At 38.0% G+C, this 21,808-nt stretch overlaps 1 protein-coding gene across 1 annotated transcript in view; it reads right to left on the bottom strand.

Annotated features, from left to right (window-relative positions):
- Positions 1–389: 389 nt before the first annotated feature.
- Positions 390–21,808, bottom strand: part of SPAG6 (sperm associated antigen 6) — a 34,105-nt gene continuing 12,686 nt past the window's right edge. Inside the window, exons 4-11 of the mRNA XM_084216562.1 lie at positions 19,736–19,919; positions 12,899–13,104; positions 11,861–12,034; positions 9,374–9,526; positions 6,825–7,016; positions 5,548–5,664; positions 2,668–2,813; positions 390–477 (exon numbers count right to left, since the gene is read on the bottom strand). Coding sequence (XP_084072688.1) covers positions 411–477; positions 2,668–2,813; positions 5,548–5,664; positions 6,825–7,016; positions 9,374–9,526; positions 11,861–12,034; positions 12,899–13,104; positions 19,736–19,919 — 1,239 coding nt within the window. The 3' untranslated portion in view covers positions 390–410. The remainder of the gene's footprint in view (positions 478–2,667; positions 2,814–5,547; positions 5,665–6,824; positions 7,017–9,373; positions 9,527–11,860; positions 12,035–12,898; positions 13,105–19,735; positions 19,920–21,808) is intronic.

Genomic DNA, 21,808 nt, shown 5'->3' with positions numbered 1-21,808 from the left:
CCTTATCAAGCCTGGGAAGCTTTAAACAATATACAGGCACAAAGAGAAAAGGGTAATAGTACTGAGAGAGCTAAAATTTGATTGAGATAACAAACTTTTCTTGCGGAAGGAAAAGGAAATGACTGATTCTAAAAAAGCTTCTGTGATAAATCATCACCCCTGCATGAAATTCCATTCATATATGCGGCAATATCTGGTAGTAATGTTAAAGTAAACCAAAAAGGAACAAAAACTTTGCAACAAACAAGTTTATAAAGAACAAAATATAGCATGCTAGAATTGCTGAGCTTTTTCAGTAGTTCAAAAAGTAGAAAGAGATTTGAGAATCAAGCAAGGCTTTCAACAGCTGTATTTGTATTACAGTCATAAAGACATAAATGTGAAATGCAGCTCTAATAAAACACTGAAGTTTATACAACTGGCTGGTAATTTTCCACCCTTTCCAGGAGCATCTCAGAATATCCAGGGGAATAATACCTGAAAGAGAAACATTTTGGTTGTGTGTTAGACTACAAGGTATGTTCTGTGCAAAGTAATGAAACACTATGCAAATTTCTACAGATCAGGAAAAAATCCTAGCACTAAAGGAATTCTACAGTTACTCCCCTACAATGTTTTAACAACCTACTTTTCAACTTACATTATCATTTATACTTGGAAGTCAGGTTTTTTAAAATATATTTAGCTTCTTTTAGGGCATGTAGGTAAGCAGCTACGTTTTAGATAGATAGGTTCAGCTGCCAGAAGCATTGTTTTTACTAAGAAATGTAGGTGCTGGCTTCTTTTGAAATTATGGCCTTTAACAAAAAAGTATGAGTTTACACAGAACTGGTGGCTGCAAATGACAATAGTCTGCTGCTGCTTCTCAGACATAAGCACACACCCCAAAACTCACATGAAGTCTACATCCATGAGAGGGACACTGGTTCTGAAACAAAAAAAATTGTCACAGTGACCTTCTCTCTCTAATGCCACTCAAGGAGGGACACGATCCAGGAGGTTTTCATTAGAGTAGGACTCTATGGTCCCATTATTGTCCTGTTATCATTCAACTGGTTTTCCACAATGGACCAACTACCATATGTATCCAATATGCAAGCATCAAAGCTGCATTTAGTTCTTGTTTTCCAGGTTAAGAGTATCTGAAATTCAACACTGTATTATTCTAAAAACATACATCTCACTACATTTCTAGTTTTACAGGCATGTGAACTGCCACCTCTGAGCCCTGAAAGCTTCAACTATAGAGAGGAACACACTTCCATGTAATGTAGGCCTAAAATATACTCAAAAAAATCCCCAATGCTTTCCCTTAAAGGAAAATCTATTTACCTTGTTAATTTTCATTTTTCTGAATAATTTCTGCATAATTAAACTCTTTTTAAACCTCATATTAGTTCTGTGATTTGTAAAGCTAACTTTCCAATGCATTACTATATTCAGTCTGCAAACAGCCTAAAATAACAGGTCTCCAGGACAAACCCAGAGCTGGATTCTATCACAGCTGCTGCGCCTCAGGCAGCACAACCAACATCAGGCAGAAGCACAGACAGGCAAGCAAGAGATGCTCAGAGGAGCCTTTTCCTTTATTACATCCCAGGCTAGATGAGTAACCTTTTTTCATTTACAGGGGGAAAAATAGCTATAACAAAGAGACATTATTAATATCCAGAAAAGCATAAACAAATTCCTCTTTCCCTCTGAAGTACTAGCTGCAGAATAAAATTTCTTTATGACTTTGCTTTTACCCATTTGACAGCCACTGGCTTTTCTTTGTAGAGACAAACTGGGCTTCATTTTGTGAGACTTAGTTTCTAGCTACTATTAGCTGAAGAACTCTGCTGCTGTAATTAAAATTGATGATGCAGATTTTCAGAGCCTGTAGAGGGAGTACATGAGTACAACATCCTTCTGATGTGTTGATGGAGTGAAGGACTGGTAAATGGATATCTAGAATCTAGGAGGGCATTTCTCTCATTATTACAATTTAGGATGGTGACATTTTGACTGTAAGCTATTTAATAGTGTTTCTGTATTCATTAAGGGCAAAGTTCAACTTGGTGCAGACAGCTGGTGTATGGTCCTTTTATATAACACTTAAGCCTTGTGATGAGGCTCAGGGAGGAAGGGCAGCTGTGGGCAGACCAACTGTGCAGGAGAGCCTCTGGACCCTCTGTACATCAGAGGAAGTTTCAAAGGAGCCTCTGAATACTCTAGTTCAGACACACTATTATGAAAGGCAAGGATGCAACCAGAGTCACCAATACCTGTATTTTTGGAGCCTAAGTAATCCACAAATAAGTTACCAAAATAAATTTCCCACAGACATTCATAAATATGAGTAGTTATACTGAAGACTCAGAGTCCATCTGGGCAGTGCAGGACTGACTTTTCGTCACACCTTCCTGCAACAGCCTGATTATTTGGGCTTTGTTGACAGACAAAGAAATTTGATTCCAAATACAAAAAGAGAAAGCGTTCTAATGTATATGTCCAGAGATTGTGCTACCAGTGGGGCAATTAACCAAATGTTACGTTTTGGTTTTATTAAAACCAAAATTCACATAAGAGTTAAATTACTATTTTAAATCCTTCCTTTGTGTTGTTCCTGTGAAAAACATCAAACAGTGTTGCAAATATGAATTCTTTAAATTTCATTTTTCCTACCTTACTATTTCCTCTGGATAGCAATTGTTAATAATGTTGATATGTTCCTGAAGCTGTGACCCAGGTTCTGCTTTTATTTCCTGAATCTTTTTAAGTCCACCAGTTGTTACAAAGAGACGACGTGCTTTATTGTCATGTGGTAACACCTACATACAGAATAGTACATTAAAAAAAATTCTTTTGAATTAATCTGTATGCCACTAGGCTCAAATATTGCTTATTTGTTTTTAATTCAGAGGACAGATAAAATGGAAAATCGGAGAAACAACATCTGTAATGACTACTGTATTGTAACAACCAGCTGTATAGAGAAAAAAACCCAGAAACCAGCCCTTTATGATTACAACATAATTTATCATGTACTTTAATACATAACATATATAAAATAATGAATTTAATATCTATCCTTACATAAATAATATTTCTTGATTTATTCCTACAGAGACAATAAGATTGTGAAGAATAAATAGATAATCAAAACAGAACACTAACATGGAGTAACAACAGCATCTGTTCCACTTAAACCAAGTTATTCAGGTCTTTTATGTCAATTCCCACAGTTTAATTGTAGAGCTGAATTTTATATCATTATAATGATCTAGTATAGATTAGTTCATGAAAACAATACTGAGAATTGTTGCAAGTGAACAATACAGCCTTGAAGCATTACATGCTACTATTAAATTCCTAGATATTAAAATCCTTTAACACACTGTGTAGCCATGGAAGCCTTTTACAAACACACACACAAAGCAAAAACGTGAAGTTTCTGCAGCCAAAGGGGATGAGAAGCAGAAATGATCAGACAATAACATTCTGTGCTCCCTGAGTGATGCCAATACGCAGCTCTGTCCAGAGGACGGCAGGGAGGGAGGAGGGAGGCAGGGAGGGAGGGAGGAATGGAGGGAGGGAGGTGGGGGCTGGGCCAGGCGAGGGAGAATGACAGCATGTAGTCCATAGGCCCATAGGGCTGCAATATTATTAAAAAAAAAAAAAAAAAGAGAGAGAAAAGGACAGAAAGATAATGCAAGATGTCAGCTGCATCCACAGCAAAACCAGATGCGTTTTAAACCAACTCTGAGAGTTATAGATTATGAGGGCAAAAGCATTTTGTAAGCTTCCACACTGGTCAGACATTAAGCCATAAATTTGACTGTATTTCAGTGTAAAACAAGAGCCTCAAATGAGGAAGGGAATGCCTAAAAGGATGAAGAAAAATAACAAAATTTCTTCCGTGCATACAGGCAAACAACCTTCATTTCTGTGTTTCCTCTGGGCTGTACAAAATCAACAGACAGGTAAAGAAAAAGCAGGAGAGCACAAAGACTTCTCTCTATTCTGTGCTCCACAGAAGTGTCAGGAACAACTGTGATTTTTTCGTTGTGGGAACTGAACAGACGTCTGTTTTCACATCTCTCCCACAACAAGAACTGCCAAGGAGGAACAAGCAAGGAGACAGGATATGGCCCTTTCCCTGCCTTCCTCCTCCACACTGTGACTTCCAGGCTGGATAAGACAGCAGAAAACTCTCTGGGAAGGGGCCCTAAAGAGAGAGAACCTCTGAGACACAGTCTCTTCCCCCAGTCCAACCTGGGACAGCACAGAACTGCACAAACTCTGAAAACGCGAATGCTAAAATGCACAGTCCCGCACGAAAAACAAACAGCACCCCATTTTGAAGCACAGCTTGGAAATGAGGCTTTTGTTGTGCCCTAAATAAGCCCTCAGAAGTAACAGACCACAGCTCTAAGAATAGGTAATTCCCAAGCTGTGGTACAGGAGAGAAAAATGCTTTTACTACAGAGAACTTAAAATTAAGAGTATACTTCAGAAGAGCAAATGCCAGACAAGTATAGTTTAATAACATATAGGCAAAGGAGAAAATTGAAACAAAACAAAATATCAGCTAATATGAATGGCACAAAACCATTTCAATAGCAAGCAATGTTCAAATATACACTGGATAACCAATTGCTATGCACTTGGCTCATTAATAGCTCCAGTCAGAACTGGAAGCAAAAGGGACTGGATTCTGTGTAAATCTCCAGTCTTTGAACAGCCTTAGCAAAAAGACAGGAGAAATGAAACTGTGGCAATGTCATCAGGAATCTGTACTACCAACAGCAGTGCTTCCAGATCTGTCATAATCAGAACTGAGCATCAAGAGTGTTTTACCTGGCCATTTCCAGAAAGAGCATCCCACCCACAGAGCTTGGGATACCCTGCTAACAGGTTACACGGCAGAGTATTGCACAAAGCATAGTCTGTAGTTGAACAGGATTCCCAGCATGAGCTGAACATGACAGACACTGCAAGTCTCCCCGTTAGTTAGCAATTCCTTACAATTTTTAATTATTTTCAATAAATTTACATGCTGCATTCAAATCGACAATGTATTTAACAACTAAGTTCCAAAATTTTAAGAGGGATGAGAAAAGATTTGAAATTTTTACACTTATTTGAGACTGAAAATTAATCAGGATAAAAGGAGTGAAGCCTTTATATTATTGCAAAATATCTGACTTAAGTCACTGCTGTACAGACAGCTTGTAGTTTATCTAAAACAGATGTGACTGGGATTTATGTGATACATTGGCTCAGCGAAAATATTTGCACGTGAGTTAATATTCCACTTAATCTCAAGAGGCAAGGAAGAAAAAACCACCTTGCTTATAAGAAACTGTTTTCCCAGTCTTAGGATGAATTATGGCAGATTCCAAACGAAACAGTATCCAGCTGTATAAGACAAAAGAACAGGATCCAAACTGCTTTGGAAGCGGATGCTTGAGGATCCTGAGAAAACAACGACACCTTTAGAGTGGCTAAATGGGAAACAATTAGCAATTAAAATATTACTCACCAAGAAGAACCTTTTCTTACCTTACTAAACTGTGCAATAATATGCTTCATAAGACTGAGAGGGGCTTCATGAAGCAGTGGTTCAAGGGCTGGAAGATACGTGCATTTCTGAAGAATGTTCTCTAAGGCGTTCTTAGTCTATTGAAATACAAAATAAACTTTCTGTAGTAAGATATCAACAAAAACAACGAGAAATCATATATATATCACTGAAGTCTGATCAAAAAAGCAAATTGAACAGAATTTTCAATGAGCAATTTCTGAATAGAAACTGTGGTATCTATCAGGTCACTTAATGAAGAATCAATTCTCTACTTAGATTTATTAAACCTCAAAACCTACAGTGCATCATATTATTATTATGTTATCTACAGTCAAAGTAATGGCAATTTTCCTTTGACTATAATGAAAGCTGGAGTAGACCCTTTAAGGTAAATTGAAGTACTCTAATATAATAAGAAAGTTAAATCAAAACATATTTTAAAAGATTGTATTTTAGAAGTGGCTTACTAGGAGAGGCTGCTGGTCTGGGGTAGCAAAGTGCAGTACGGTCCAGGCAGGGGGGAAAAGAGAGAGTGAAACAATTGTGCATTGGTGCATATTTCTGAAAACAAACTCAGTGTTGACTGATACAAGCAGAAGTAACCTTCTTGGGCAGGATCACAGGTACAGCTAATTTGGCTTCATTATTTTTGGGACTACTGGAAATCACTACATAAAAGGTACTTTACATGGAATGTGGTATTTCAGTGGAACATCCAGAAGCGTAGTGCAACATGGGAGATCATATCCTGTCCTATTACACTCTTACTGTTGCTCAGAAATACACTTTACTAAACTGCAACTCTACTGGCTCCCACTCAAGGAAGGGCCCTAAATATGGGCAGTTGCATGGTTTAATGAGCAGAGCCTTGATTAGCTGTTACAGTTTTATTATAATAATAAAAATGTAGGCAAAATTATTACAAGGACTGTAATATTTTCTACGAGAGGTTATACTTGCAAAAAAAGAAGTGGATAATTAGAAATGAGTCACAAGAAATTACAGCAGTATGTGTCTATGCAACTCTCATCTAAACTGGGGAAAAAATAAGGGATAGACTGTGGTGGCTGTAGCATATGATTTGGCGTACACCATATGCACACGCATTAGGACCAGCCAGTCCCCTAATAAGTGCCACAGCCTCCCAACACTGCACCCAGACTCAATGAAAACACATAATTTAGTCATTTTTAAGCACTTAAACCTCTTGATTACAATTAATATACCATACTGCAAATACTACAAATCTACTTGCTTTTGTTTTTAGATCTTCTGAGCTGCGTGGGTCCAAAAGGATATCGAGCAGTGTGGGCAGCACGTTTGCTACTGCAACATGACGTGCATGCTCAGTAGTGTGCTTTCCAATCTGTCCCAAGGCCCAAGCAGCTGCTGCCTTAATATGATCTTCATGTTCTTCTACCAAGCAGAGACACAGTGGTGGTATTCCCTGTAGCATTAATCAAAAGCACAACCTTTACAAATGTAGAGCAGGGAACGACAATGTGAAGCAGATACAGATAGTTAGAAAATGCTCCTCTATTTACACTCTTCTAAAAAAAGCTGTAAGAGAATGCATGCTAGCGGGGTCATATTTTTACAGTATTATGATTAGCAAGAATTTTAAATAAATATTAATAAATGTGGTTAAAAAGAGACAGATTCAACATTCTAAGTCAGAGAGCGGTTTGAACAAACATGCAAATTTAAGGTAAAAAAAGAATACACAACATAATTCAGGCTGTACTGAGTAAAGATGGCAGCTTTTCTCAGACTGAAAATGAAAGAATTTGAGTGCTTATGATTCTATGAAATCAGTTTAACACCAGAAGGGCTCAATCACTGAGTCTTTCTTTTTTTACTTTCCACAGCACTAAATTTCAACTTATCAACCTCTTTTTGAGTCCAGTAGTTCATGTTTGACTCACCCAATCACTTCAAGAAGGGCTTCAACTTTTGATTTGCAGACATCAAGAGGTGGAGGTCTCACACCCAGCTGTTACTAAAGTTGTTCTGGTTCAGGGTCTTTATACTTTTTCCACAACTACTAGCTGGTATTTTATGCCAAAACACTCCAACAGGAAACACTTCATGCTCCTTTAGGTAAGGCAAGGCTACTAAACCTCTATCCAAAAAAACCCCTTTTTCTCTGTCCCATGAATCCTTCTTTACTCTTTTCTGCACAGTTTTCTGCTTTGTTGTTTTAGGTTTTTTTCCCCAAGATATTTTTCAAATACAGACAGTAGAACTATATATATTACTAAAACAAATAGATTAACTTCTCTTTTCCAATAATGCTTCATCTCCTACTCTTTCATACCGCAAAGAACTAAATTGTGAGGGGTTTTGCCACTGACTTATAGCAGAAGACCACAACGAAGCATTTGTCCAGTATGATCCCAAAAATCATTGTTCAAAATTCATCCTTTCCAGGTTAGAGTACCATGGAATGAAACTATCATTTTACATCATAACATCATCAGTGTCTAACTGCATATGGTTATGCCACAAAGCATTTCTTTCAAATGGTTCCAGTTTACCAAGCCCCATCCTCAGCACTGTGTACCACTCCACAATTTCATTTCCCCTGAAGCAGTTTTTTTTCTTAATGGCTTTTGGGTTTATTGAAGTTTATTATTGTTTCTTTTGTAGATCATTCATTAACGCATTTAAGTTCATCAAAGTTTGCCCACATCCCTACAACAGCTCTCACAGCAGTTCCATTCAGTTATGATAGAAATCATCATTATTCTTCAAAAATCTAACTTAGGGTCTTTCTCCAGAACTTAATCCTGGTTTCATCCCACTTAATTTCAAGTACTCAAAGGCAGGAGCATATTTTCTCTAGGCATCACTAAAAGTGGAAAGAGAGACACAACCAGAGAAGAAGGGCCTTCAGGGATGGCAAGAAAAAAGCATCTATTTCTTTAGTTTTAAAATACAGAAGAGCATTTTTTTAATCATTCCTACTTTTCCTGCATAGCAACTTGTATGGAAGTTGTAGCAACTTCCATTTTTCAACTTACATTTCTACTAGAACATTTCTGTTTCTTTATTTATATTATTTGTTGCTCCATTCACACATACTCTTTGAATGACTGACATAGTGTGAAAACGGATCCAAAATGTTAGTGAAATTGTTTCCTTCCTTCTGTCATTAGTTAGCATTATTCACATCAGACTACTAGGCCAGGCACTAATTTCACTTATTGCAAACATTGCAAATTCTCCCTCTTCTATATCATTGCCCAGTAGAATTTATTGAAATATGCAAATGTATAATTAACTCATTTGAAATGTCACTTGCAGAACTGAATCAAACCACTTTACATAAGAAACTGAGGTCTTTTCAAGTCTGAAGATTGCTGTTGCAAGATACTCCAGCAGCACTAGCAGAGCCACGCTTGTACCATGAAGAACACACCTTTAAACACAGCTGTTCCAAAGGAGCTTTCGATGCAGCCACAAATGCACATTTTAAGAGGAAGCAGACTACAGGAATTCAGTGACTTATTTTCTGTACCCACGCAATTGCAAAACAGAAAAATCATGCACTGTAATGCCAACTAATCCACAATTAAGGTTCTGTAAAAGGTTCTGTAAAAGGTTCAACGCCATAAAGACACCCTTTTATTAGACTGCAACAGAGTTTCAGTCACAGAAAGCAGCAATGCTAGGAGAAAGTGCATTCATGGAGAGCAAGTATATAATCCTGTCAGAAAATACATTCTCTGCCTATGTTAATTTGTATCTGTACCAAAGAATACTGCTGAAGAACTACAGGAAGACAACAAAGTGATAGCTAACCTTGGAGACAATCACTGCCATTGACAGGTTCTCCGAATGAGCCGCCACATAACCAAGTGTCATGATGCCAGGCAGTCTGACAGTCCCTCTGCAGCTGCCAATACAATCAATCACAGCAGCAACTCCACCTGAATTTACTACATACTGTGAAAGCTGAAAAGATAAACAGAAGAGATTAGATACTCCGAAGTATCAACAGGCATAAAGAACCACATCAGAGAAGCCTTTTAATGTATTGCACCTGTTTTAGGAAATAAAAGTGATGTATCATACAGACTGTTGGGAACTAAGTGCAGCATCAAGTTTTCAGGAATGAGGCTGATTTGCTGCTGTGTTTTTGATTGACTTTACTGCAAGGAAATCAGGGTTCTGAGTCCTTGATGCTGTGGAATGACATATTCTCAACTCCATCATCACACACCAGAGAAATGTGCAAATGACAGCCTATCAAAGGACTGATCTTGAAGATGCACCTAATGAGCCAGATACTGTTTCATCCTAGTGGTCCCTCATTCCCAAACTAACATCCTATGTTCTGTGCAGTAACAGAGGCAAAGTCCCATTCCTCCTCTCACCTGCATTCCAAATTACCTCTGTGGCATAAAATCCTTTGTGGATCCTCACGCCGAGGCTTGAAGCCAAGGACAACTGTTCTGGATGTGCAAAACTTGGGCTGCACCATTCTGCCATTCCAGCATGCTCTGAGGGAAGTGTCCAGGGAACACACTTGATGGGTAATGGAGTCTGCCCCAGAATGCCAAATGACATAGTCTTGCTTATAAATAATAATCAAGCAATGCAACATGGGTTTCTACTAAAAGCGAACTTGTCACATCACTTGAGGGACAGCAGTAGAATATGCGTGATATCAATAATGCATAGAAATCAAAATTGTTTCTTCTTATTATTACCATTTTCTTCCACATTTTTTGGTATACCTGATCATCCCTACAGATTCCAAAGCAAAAGGAACATGTTCTTAAAAGTCAAAATTAAATTAACAAAATGGAGGCACATGAATTCTCAATCCAGTTGATTTCTAGAAATATGAAATCCACCTTTGTCTTAGAGTCTTTAAAAGGGGATTGCTTTCTTTGTTAAACAGCCAGATGAAACTTTCAGTTAGTCCTTAGGAAAATCTGTTCACATGATTGTGAATTACAGCCAGTGGCAACCAAGTCCTACATCTGGACACAGCCACGTGCACCTGGATGTGCAGAGCTCCTGCCATGTCCCTCAGCCCTCGCTCCAAGTCCCTCTGCTGTTGACCTTCACATGAATTTTACTGCATCTGCAGCTAGAGAGTCGAGATCTAAAAGCCATGAGTCTCAAATGACACAGCCAAGTCCTCCAGAAACACCAGCCTGTCTCCACTGCAACATGCATTGCTTGAATAGAGTTCCCAGAGCTGGACAGTCATCTCTGTCACTCTCAGTCAGACATGGATTGCGGCTTCCCATTGGAGTCACCAAGATGCCTCCCAGTGCTCCTTTGGAGGGCTGCTAGCATGGCCAGTTCCTCTTGCATGGAGGATCTGGTGCCAGAAGCTCCTCTGGCTTTACCCACAATCCTGAGTTTGGTCTCTGGCTTCTGACTCTAGAGCCCCCTTTCGATAATGATAACTTCTTTACTTTTTTGAGGAAGTGAAGTTGCATTGCCCATGAGGTACAGAGAGAAAGCAGGAAATGTGCCAAGACTGTAAACTTTTATCACCAGCTTATAGACTGGCAGGCTGAAGAAGCTGCACAACACTCATGTTTAAACACTTCTCAGTTGTTAAGTTAGCATTATGATTTTGAAATTACTATACTCAGCATTAGTGTTCCACAAATACATGGCTTATATTTCATTCCAAAGTCATATTTAGAGCCTTTTAATTATCTCTGTGGTCTGACAGATTACCATAGTTATAATTATATGGTTTTCCTATTTATTTTGTATTGACTTTGCCAAACATCCCCACCTTCCTATGGGCAAAAACATTGTAAATGCTCAAACTCAAATTACAAACTCAAGTTACCATCAGGTTAATAATAAATAAGAGAATTTTTGACCTTCGCTGTCATTGGAAAAATAATTAAAATGTGATCCCAGCACTCCTGAAGATTTTTAAACAGACACACACCACCTATTATTGTTAAAGGATGATCTTGCAATTTATTAGCTGGTATCATGACTTCTGTGAGGCTTTTCTCATAATGTTTTTAATATCTAGGACTGACAGTACTGTCAGCCAAGAGCTCCCTCTCTGTGCTGATATCTCATAGAATGAAGTAGCTAGGTATACATTTTATGATTCCCAGTTTCCTAGCCCAATTCATATTCAATACACATCTCATAATATCAGCATTTCCATATTTTCCAATGAACATGCCAAACAGCCATTTGCCCTCCCTTTCGAAAAGCAAATGACAGAATAATCCTGTATTTTATTTAAAGTGTAAAATCTAATGATATGACCTTGTATTTGCATTTTCAAGGTTTTACCTCAGGCGTATGCTTTGCTATCTCTCTAATTAAAGTTGCACCATTTTTCTTGACATATTCATCTGAGTCCTTCAGGCATGTGAGCGCAACTGGGAAAATTTCTGCTTCAGCCACCGACTCTGCAAGAGCCACTGAATGCTTTGCTATTTGGCTTAGAGCTGACAGCACCTGACGCTAGTAAATAAAAATTGTTATAAAATCAATAGTATACAAACATCCCACAACACACACTCCCCCTGCACACAAAAATCTATTGCATCAAGGAAAACAAAGCAGGATAGGGAAAACAATTACAGCTATTTTACAATTCACTGAGTCAATTCATGCACAAATATAATGGCACAGAACATTCGCTGGTTCCTGAATAAAAGTTTCTCTTTTGTTTTATCCCATTCAAACTTGTACGTATTAAAAAAAAGTATATATATACACACCATTTAAAACTGTAATTTAAAATTTACTAAAATCTATAGAAAGTATCTTTATTTACATAAATTGGATCTGTCAGATCCTATATTAAGAAATTTTTGTGGCATTTTTATGTTGTCTTCTGTTTGGTAGAGTAAGACAGAAAATTTATAATAAGAAACAATTTTTTTTTGTCAAATAAGCACTAGTGATTAAACCTCTGACAACAGCTATTCACATCAGATAGTACATTCTAAAATACAATAAGTTCGCTATTAACTGGCTTATCGTATCATCTTTAGCATGCAAAACCGTTTTTATAACTGAAATGTGCAAATCTTACCTATTAAAAGTATCTGTATCTGTTGCATTCCTCATATACTGTATATTTCTAAAAAAACCCCATACTTCTCACTTTAAAGATTAGTTTAGCTGTTCCTCACAGAGCTGCAGTTTATATCCAGTAGCTAAATTTGTAAATATGTGCAGAACTCTTTGTCACTAACTACATAGTTACATTTTGTTAACACCCAAACCAAGAGCTTCTAAATAAATATGGACATCCGTGTCTTTGATTCAATCTCAAGTAATGACTGGTATAATGGAGATTAAAAAAAAAATGAAATGTACCTTCAGTTTAGCATCAGGGTTCGGGATCAGCTGAGCTAAGCGAGCGATAGCTCCTGCATCCACTACTGTCTTTGCTAACTCTGGAGAATGCTTTGAAATATCACTGAGAGTTGAAGCAGCAATCCTTTTCAAAGCAATTTCTGGCTCCTGGATACAGCGCACTAAATGAGGAACAGTGCCTGCATCCACCACAGCTTGTGACAGTTCTGTAGGTCCAAGGAAAGTAATTAAGTGAGTATGGGTGACTGACCCTTGTGCAAGCCATTTTTCACCCTGACAGATACAGCAAAGGAAAAAGGGGAGGGTGTAGTTCACTGTCTCGACATCTGCATTTCAAATCAGCCCTCCTGGTTTCATAAACCGTGTGGACCAATCCACAACTGAAAAGAATGCAGGTCAATAGATGGACCCCCATTTACATGCACACATTTGAGGTAGATTAGGCTGAAATGGTTTGTTATTCTGTTTTCTTTTTCTTTTTTTAAAGTAAGCAGATGTCAGCTGTTTAAACCCTGGCTATTCTGCACTGATCAATAGGAAAGCATTTTATGCATGGCTAACAACAACACAGAAAGCCAAAGTACCAAAATTTTATCAACCAGCTAATTAGAGAGCATTTTACCCTCTTTAAATGATAAGCAGATATTAGCATAGATCAAATGCCAAAAACAAAAATACAAAAAACATACATAAAAGATTTCTCTTACATAAAAGATTGCGAAAATGGAACTTGGTGATCAAAACTAGTCTTTGCTACAGTACGTGGGATGAGACAGAATTTATACTTTAATGACAAGAAAATGCTATCATACACAATTAGACAAATGAGAAATATCATCAGTGATATTGTGTGCCTGAGATTAGCACAATATCCTTAACTAACTGCACCTTAAACAAAAAAAAAAATCTGAGTATGTGATTAGCTGACATGGACAAAAATTACACTATTAGAAATTCATTAGCTCTCTCTGTGTATGCAGCATTAATCACAGTCCTAAAATGAGAATTACTGGGTATCAGGAGCAAAATTTATATTATAACCAAGCTGTGCTATTTTAAAATAGTGTTGAAAAAGTGGCAAAAACCATAGGGGATTCAATAATCTATTAGGTTCTTCGTTCAGTTTTGCTACACCTTATTATGCATATCCATTATTATCTTTAACATTTATCTTGACTTACAGTACCATGGCAACATATGGCTGTTGTATTTCAAGACTCTAACTTAGCTTTTGATTTATAGTCCATCCATAAAGAGATTTTCATACTAAGAAAAATACAGCATACTTCATTAAATATACATAGACTAATATAGTTTTTCATGAAATCTGTACGTCATGTCATCATTACGTTGTTAATATCCAAATAATGTTCCAGACCAGATTTGTTTTCAATTAGTGAGTTATAGCCACACACTGTAATACATGTGATAAGTCATATATTTACACTGTATGTTATTTTATGATACAATATTTTAAAGAAAATATAAATATTACATCAAAAAATTAAATAATGCAATAATTTTTAAACTAATACAATACCCTGAAATTAGCTTAGTTGGCTAGAGCATAGTGCTAATAATGGCAAAGTTGTGGGTTCAACCCCTGTACAGGCCATTTACTTAAGAGTTGGGCTTGATGATCCTTGTAGGTCCCTTCCAATTCAGAACATTCTGTGAATCTATAAAATTCACTCTACAAAGTTCATTTTCCAAATAAATATTTGACTGAAAATGTACTGCATGCATCCTCAAAATACACAAACCATAAGATTTCAACAAATGCTGTATTTTAAAAATCTGAAGTGAAATATACCTGAAATGTATGTCAAAACAAATCTGAAAAGGAGCTAAATCAATATAAGTGGTATAAGTTACAGTCATCTTTTGGTGGAAAAAGCCATGCCCGGTTTCTTCAGATTGTGTTTTGCTGCTGTACACTGACCAAGTGGAATTCATGGTGATCTACTGACCCACAGCCCAGATTAACCCCTCCAGACTTCAGACCAACCAGAGCTCCATTGCCCACAGTCTGCTGGGAAGTGCTAAAATCAAAAATCTGATGTCAAGAGGGCCATGGTGCTAAAAGAATGGGCTTCTTTGATGTCTTAGGAGCTAAAATCATGAAGATCAAGCAGGGAGAGAAAGAGCAATACTTTCAGGCAAGAGTAACCGTAAAAGTTATTTCGAAAGAGCAAACTAAATCTGATTCAATTTAGATCAGCTCTTGCTGCTAGAAGTCTGATATCATTTAAATACTGATGGTTACTGTTGGTCATGGGTAATTAAATGGTTTTTCTTCCAGTGGTGTTTATAAGGTTCATGGCTAATAACTTACCACATGGAGGGCTGGACCATGTGTCAAGACAGACAAGTTGTAAATGGACTGTCAGAAAAACAGAAAAGCTGAGGCAGGGAAGAAAGGAAATACAGTACTTCCCATCTTGTTTCCCTGCAAATTCAGCCCAAAATTACAATTCTAAGTATTAATGATTCTATTATCAATTGTAATTCTTTTTTTTTTCCCTCAAGAAAAGGCTCAATTAATCTTCCTACTTGTAGAACATCTTTAATGCAGATTATACACCAAAGGATTCATGAAACTTTACCATCCATTTAGAAACACAGACAGAGGTGGGAAAAAATTTAGACTGAGAAGGACTTAGAGGGGGAAACAAACTTGGCAATAAGAAATTTTTTAAACCAAACATTCACTCAGAAAAAATTAAAATAATTAAAACAAATTACAAAAATACTCTTCCAAATACTATGCCAAGGCTGTATTATAAGGGCAAAGATGAGACCCATAGCTGCAGAGGAGAAAGACAGCAGAGAAAAGCTAATGTATGCACCTTATTGAATTCCATAGAAGGTTATGAAAACCACAGGCTTGGAACTCACACTGGGGCACAACTCAAGAAACTTGTCCACCTACACAGTGATAAAGTTGAACTTCTTCCTATGTGAGTGAAAGTAGGAAATTGAACTCTGTTTGTTCAGACACGAGAGAACTATGGCTCCAAGATGACCAAAAATTAATCACTTTCATCCAGATCTCATAAGGAAGATTTTAGCAAGTGGAGATACTGCAGACAAGACTCAAATGGATGTAGAAGAAAGACTAATAAAGGCAGATTTTGGAGTCTGAGATGCCAGCAATACTAGTACAACTAGAAGTTGTAGTAGAGTTGCGCTGGTTTGTCTCAATACAAAAGTACTCATCAGGGATGAAGAAATTAATTCAAAGTAGGTTGAAGACTTGTCATGAGTTTATGTGATCAGGAAGAGGGGAAAGCCAACAAAGTGGAGCCAAGATCCTACCTACACACCCGCTGAAAACAATGGGAAGTCCTATGGGATTATTCTAAACTAGTTTGAGGTGCTAAAAGAAAAACTCTACTAATATTATCACACTGGCATGGATTACAAAAACCAGATGAGGATAAAAAAGATGAAGGTGAGAAAGTGAATGTCCAGGTTTTGCCCAGAGAAAGAAAATCAGCTCAATATTATATTGACAATATACAATATTATATCCCCATAGCAGAGCAGCAGCAACACCCCTGGTTGGAAGGAAATGCAAGTTTCAGTTCAGAGTGGGGCTCTCAAACAGACCTTGCTGTGGCAGCAGGTGCATCCACAGGAAAAAACAGGTTTTGACCAAAACAGCCACCAATACTGTATTTTTCTGAGGATTGTGTCATCATGTTATGGCCACGGAGAAAGACTCTAATTCCCACAAGTAGGCCAAAGGCTGCACTTCAAAACCAGAGGTTTAAGCAGGCCTCTACAACCACAGTGCTAAAGATTCCACTGGAACCAGTGGGAAAACCTTTCACCAAGAGGCTGGACGTTATACTCAAATCACTGAAGAGCTGAGGAACTGCTTCTTGTAGCTGATGCTTTGAGCAGGAAGCTGGACTAGAGATCTACCAAGGTCCCTTCTAAGCTGAGCTATGGTCCACTGTATGAAAGAAAATGAGCAAAATTTTGCTCTTAGCAATAAGCTTCAGTATCAACAGTGTTGTTTATTTTTGTTTTCCTACCACAATTTACAATATACTGAAGCAGGTATGAGACAACGAATAAATTACACCTTTAATGCAGACAAAGAAAATGGAAAGCCAAATTATTTGCAAACTTCAAAGAAAAAAATTTTGCATTTTAACTGGATATGGTGTAAGTAAAATGTTGCAAAATATTTTTCATGGACCTGATGGTATCTATGGTGTTGAAACACTTTACACTTCTTTTTAAACCCAAACAGTAAAAATAATGAATGGCAACAGCACAGCACATTGATTTGTGCACTTGATTTGTACACCAAATCAGTATCTGAAATTCAGCTCAAAGGGAAAGAAAAAGCAGAACTGCACAAGCAGTTTCTAAATTTTGGAATCTGACCTGGCAAGATTTCTAACATCTTGAAACCTCATGAGACATTTGTCTTTACTAAAATCTCACAGGCCTTCTGGAGACATCTGTTGCCAGAAGAACTTTTTTTTAAGAGATTTTTGTATGAAGTCAGTACAGAACTTGCTAAGCAGAGAGCGTTTTCATTGTGGGGGGGGGGAAGCCTCAATTTCTGAAAATGGAAGTCTTTTCATGGGAACCTACACTGCAGTTCTTGGTAGCTTTACTGGGTCATGGATGCAATTTCTGATTAAAAGCAGAGAGACCCTCACCACTGTAAACAGTTATCAATGAATGCCAGGAGGCTCTGACTGCACTCACGAAGGCAGAGGTTCACATCCTGCCTAAAACAGATCAGGACTTTAATCCCAGAGATATGCCCTAATCATTGAACTTTTCCTACTGGGGCAAACAAATCTCCCTACCCCCTAATCTTTTCAGGAGAGAGAAAAAAATCTTGTCTCAATATTGTCCAAATTCAAAACTGCAACAATTTTTGAAACTGAAAAACCTTCTGTGAGTGGGGGGAACCATTTCACACCCTGGTCTGCTTTTAAAGTTAGAACTGCATTATGTGTCCACAGACAGTCAATGACAGAAAATCATAACCACCAAATTTTGTCAACAGGAGCATGTCAGCCTAATCCAGAGTTTCTTGAACAGTAAACACCAGCTATTGATAAGAGAAAGTTTCTGTATCCCCTTTCTCTATCTCTGGATCCCATCTCCAGCAATATCATGTTGCAAAGGCATGCTTGTAGCAATGTAAGAGACATATGATGCACAGAGTGATCTTCTGTCAGTATAACTCCTCTACTTTCCATAATCATTTTAGACATCCTGTGACTGCTATAGAGGCAGGTAAATCCCCTAAATTGGCTGTAGCTGGGCAATTTTTTCAGGGGTGTTTTGGTGGGCTTCTGTTGGCATTCAGGGTTCTTTTACTGATTACATCTAGTGTTCTATGTCCTGATGCTTGCAGCTTGGTAGCACTCACAATTTCAACCTAATTTCTGTTCTTACTGTCATTGTAAATTGACATAAGGTATGCACTCATTCACCATCAGGAAATAAATTATTCATAACCATGGAATAAAAATTTGTACTAGGAATTTTTTTGTCTTCAATACCCCCACATCACCTACATCTTTGCAGACTACGCTGTCACAGAGTGAACTGGATCACCCTAAAGCTCCATCAGCATTCATGCAGTGAATAGCATGAAGGGCAATTGAAGTGAGTCAATATTGATTTAGTGACATAACAAAACTGCAGAAATGTTTATGTTAAGAGTAATGCAGACACACTCATGCTACACACATTTATACAAATGAACACTTTTGATATTTAAATAAATATCTTTCAGATGGAAGGAACAATTATTTTCCATCAAAGGTGGAATTGAATCCTGATGACCAAATGATAAAAGATCATTACCAGAGAGGTGTCCCAAGAATTAATTTGTTCACCAGAAAATGCAGTCTGTTAGAAAGGTGCTAACAACTTTGGAGACTGTCCCAGTAAGCTAACCCGCTAAGTGGGAAGGGGGAATCCCCCATGCCTCCTGCAGTCCAGCACTCTGTATCGATTAAAAAACAAAGAAAAACACTTTCAAAATCAGTCTATGTATGTTTTGGAGCCAAAACCAAATATAAAACCACGAGTTAATGTTATGATCCTATAATTAGTTTAACTTTGAACAATACGAACACTAACCATTTCTCCCACCCCTTCCAGCTGGCAGTTTCTTCCCTCAGTTCTTTCATTCACAGTCTAAACTTTTACTTGAACTATATAAATAGCTGGTAGAAGAACTATCAACCACGTGGATCAGTGTTTAAATAGGAACATGACACCACCAGTGAGTTATACAACTGCCTGTGAGACAGCAGTGAACTGCTCAATATTGGATGCCTAGGATCTATTCCTGACTCCCAGAGAGTAGTGTGGTCCACTGGCTAATCATAACATAGTGCAATAAATTTGGCCTATTTATCCTGCAAACACCACTGTAATGAATGAATGAAACTTCCTTCTCCCTAGGCCTCTCCATTCAACTATGTATATCAAAGAACTAATGTTCAGTAAAAGAAACCTGGTTCTGCAGGAACACCTACACAATATATAAAGATCCAGAAATCTGTTAATGAAGAGGAATAAAAAAGAGTGTCCTTTTCTGACCACAGGCCCAAAACATCTTCTCTTAAAGCACCTCTCATAACTGGGCACCGCTGGTGTCAGGTATGCCAGTTTCCCACAAAAAGGTACAGCACTGTTGGAATGGTACAGTTACACTAGGGTTTCATCCCAAAGTTAAAATTTTGTAACTGTAGAGAAGAAAAAGCATATTTTTATATTTACCAAAATAACACAATTTATTATTGTTATCACATGACATTAAGCTATAACACACATGAAATTTGTTACCTGGATTGTGTCGGGCAATGTATCCAAGTGCCCAAGATGCACCTTCTTTGACTCCAGGGTCAAAATCTTCCAAGCAAATCACCAGCATTTTCAGTGCTTCACATTGAACTATTGCCTGAGCTAGTTGTGGAGAATGTTTAGCAATTGCTCTTAGCACAAATGCAGCTGCTTTCTTGTAGTAACGCTAGACAAATCAGAAACAAACAAACTTTCACTACCATTAAGAAATTCGAAGCATAATATAGCACAGACATGCCTAAATTAGACTTTTTTAGTAGCAGCAATATCTCGTATAGATCCAAATCAGGACCACTGGACATCACACAAACAATGAACCTACAGTTCTTTGGGACAGCTCATGATATAAAATCTGCAGCAAGGGCATAAACAAACAGAAAAAAATGAAAGAGCTAAGAAGATATAGGAAAAAGGCAGTAGTCTAGGTAAGTCTGTTTGTTTAACTGAGTAGTGAAGAACAAGAGCTACAAAAACAATAACTCTTAACATATTTAACTAGATTACACAGGTTATGCAGGGCAAGTTCCTAAAATAATTCTACCCGTCTGTACCACTTACAAGGTTTTCTACTTTCTAAAATAGATACCCTCACAATATCTCTATGAGAAAACACTAGTTACATTTGCAAACAGGAAAGTGAAACAGAGAGAATTAGATCTAATAAAAGAGTTTAAGATCCAAATCCTGAAATGCCTAAAAATACTGCCTAAACCCCAGCTCTAGGAGACTGAAAACCCATCCTGCCAATATCCAATACTGAATAACCCCCAATTTTGGTCAAGCAAACTGCAATTTTACTCCTGCCTGTGTCCAGAAAAAGCTCACTTTGAACAGGAGTAAGCATCTGGCCCTTTTTTCACAAGGGCACATGAAGTCTAAGCTCTTGTCTCAATTCTACCCATCTCCCTCAGTGCTGGACCAAATAATGGTTTCAGTATGTACATATAATGCATGACACTGCACATAGCAGGGGCTTCCCATGTAAACTGCAGCAGTGATTTCTTCCAAAAGCACAGTTAAGTCTTCCCTCAAAAAGTCACATCTCAGTCTCCTCCTGCAGTTTTATACCCACCATTAGGATATGGAAGCTGAAGCTTCCTCTACTGCCTTACATTTTCAAAATCCACAGTCCAGTTAAAGCACTCTGGCCAGAGAAAACCATGTTGTCAGAAAGACAGGTTGTTCCCCTCCCTCATGAAGGACAAGATTCATAGGGACACAAGTAACCTGCTGCTGCATCTGTGTGCCTGGAGTATGCCCTCCAGCTTGGGCAGTGACAGATGATCCCTATGGACAAGCTCTAGAGGGCTCTCTCTCCGTATGCCAGCTGCCTTTGATCTCACCCCAAGATGCTTCATCCTCCCCTGCTCTGCACAGGCAGTCTGGGCACTTTGCAGAGATAGTTCTCCTGTCAAGGCACCCAAAAGTTAAACAATGCAAAGCCCACATCCCTTCTGGATCAAGTCCAGAAAAACAAAGAACCACGTGAGTGCTTTTGTGCATCCTGTGAGGTACCCAAACACCTTCAAAAGCCTGATCTAAAGGACTAAGACATGGCAACAGAACAGTATCTGCAATGGCCCCCCAGGAAATAAAATGCACCCAGGCCCACTCCCTGGCCCTAAATGAAGGTGACACAGCATAACACATCCATGCACCTAAACTCCTCTTTCCTCAAAGCACAATGGCCTCATCTATGCTACTGGAAACTGCTCCTGCCTTGTGCTATCCCTTAAACCATGTCCAAGCATTGTTGTCTGATGGCTGGCGTTGGCTAAAACCACATCAGAGAGCATGATTAACAAGCTACTGATTAACAAGCACAGTCATCTTTCAGTGCTCCAACACATGCCCTTACCTTCCTTAGTTTACCAGTGCTGATATAATTCCTTGATGCCAAAAATCCTGTTTTCTAAGTTAAGGTCTACAAGCAGGTACATTAAACATAAATTTACAGGCAAAGCATTAAACCTCATTTAGGGGGAGCAGAAGTTAGGGAAACAGTAAAGACAAATGGTCCAGTCCCCAGATAATGTAAGTTACTGTAAGTTTTGC

This window comes from Fringilla coelebs (assembly GCF_963513975.1).
Source record: "Fringilla coelebs genome assembly, chromosome: 1".
NCBI lineage: Eukaryota > Metazoa > Chordata > Aves > Passeriformes > Fringillidae > Fringilla > Fringilla coelebs.
Note: the sequence above shows the minus strand (reverse complement) of the source record. Positions and strands in the feature narration are given on the sequence as shown.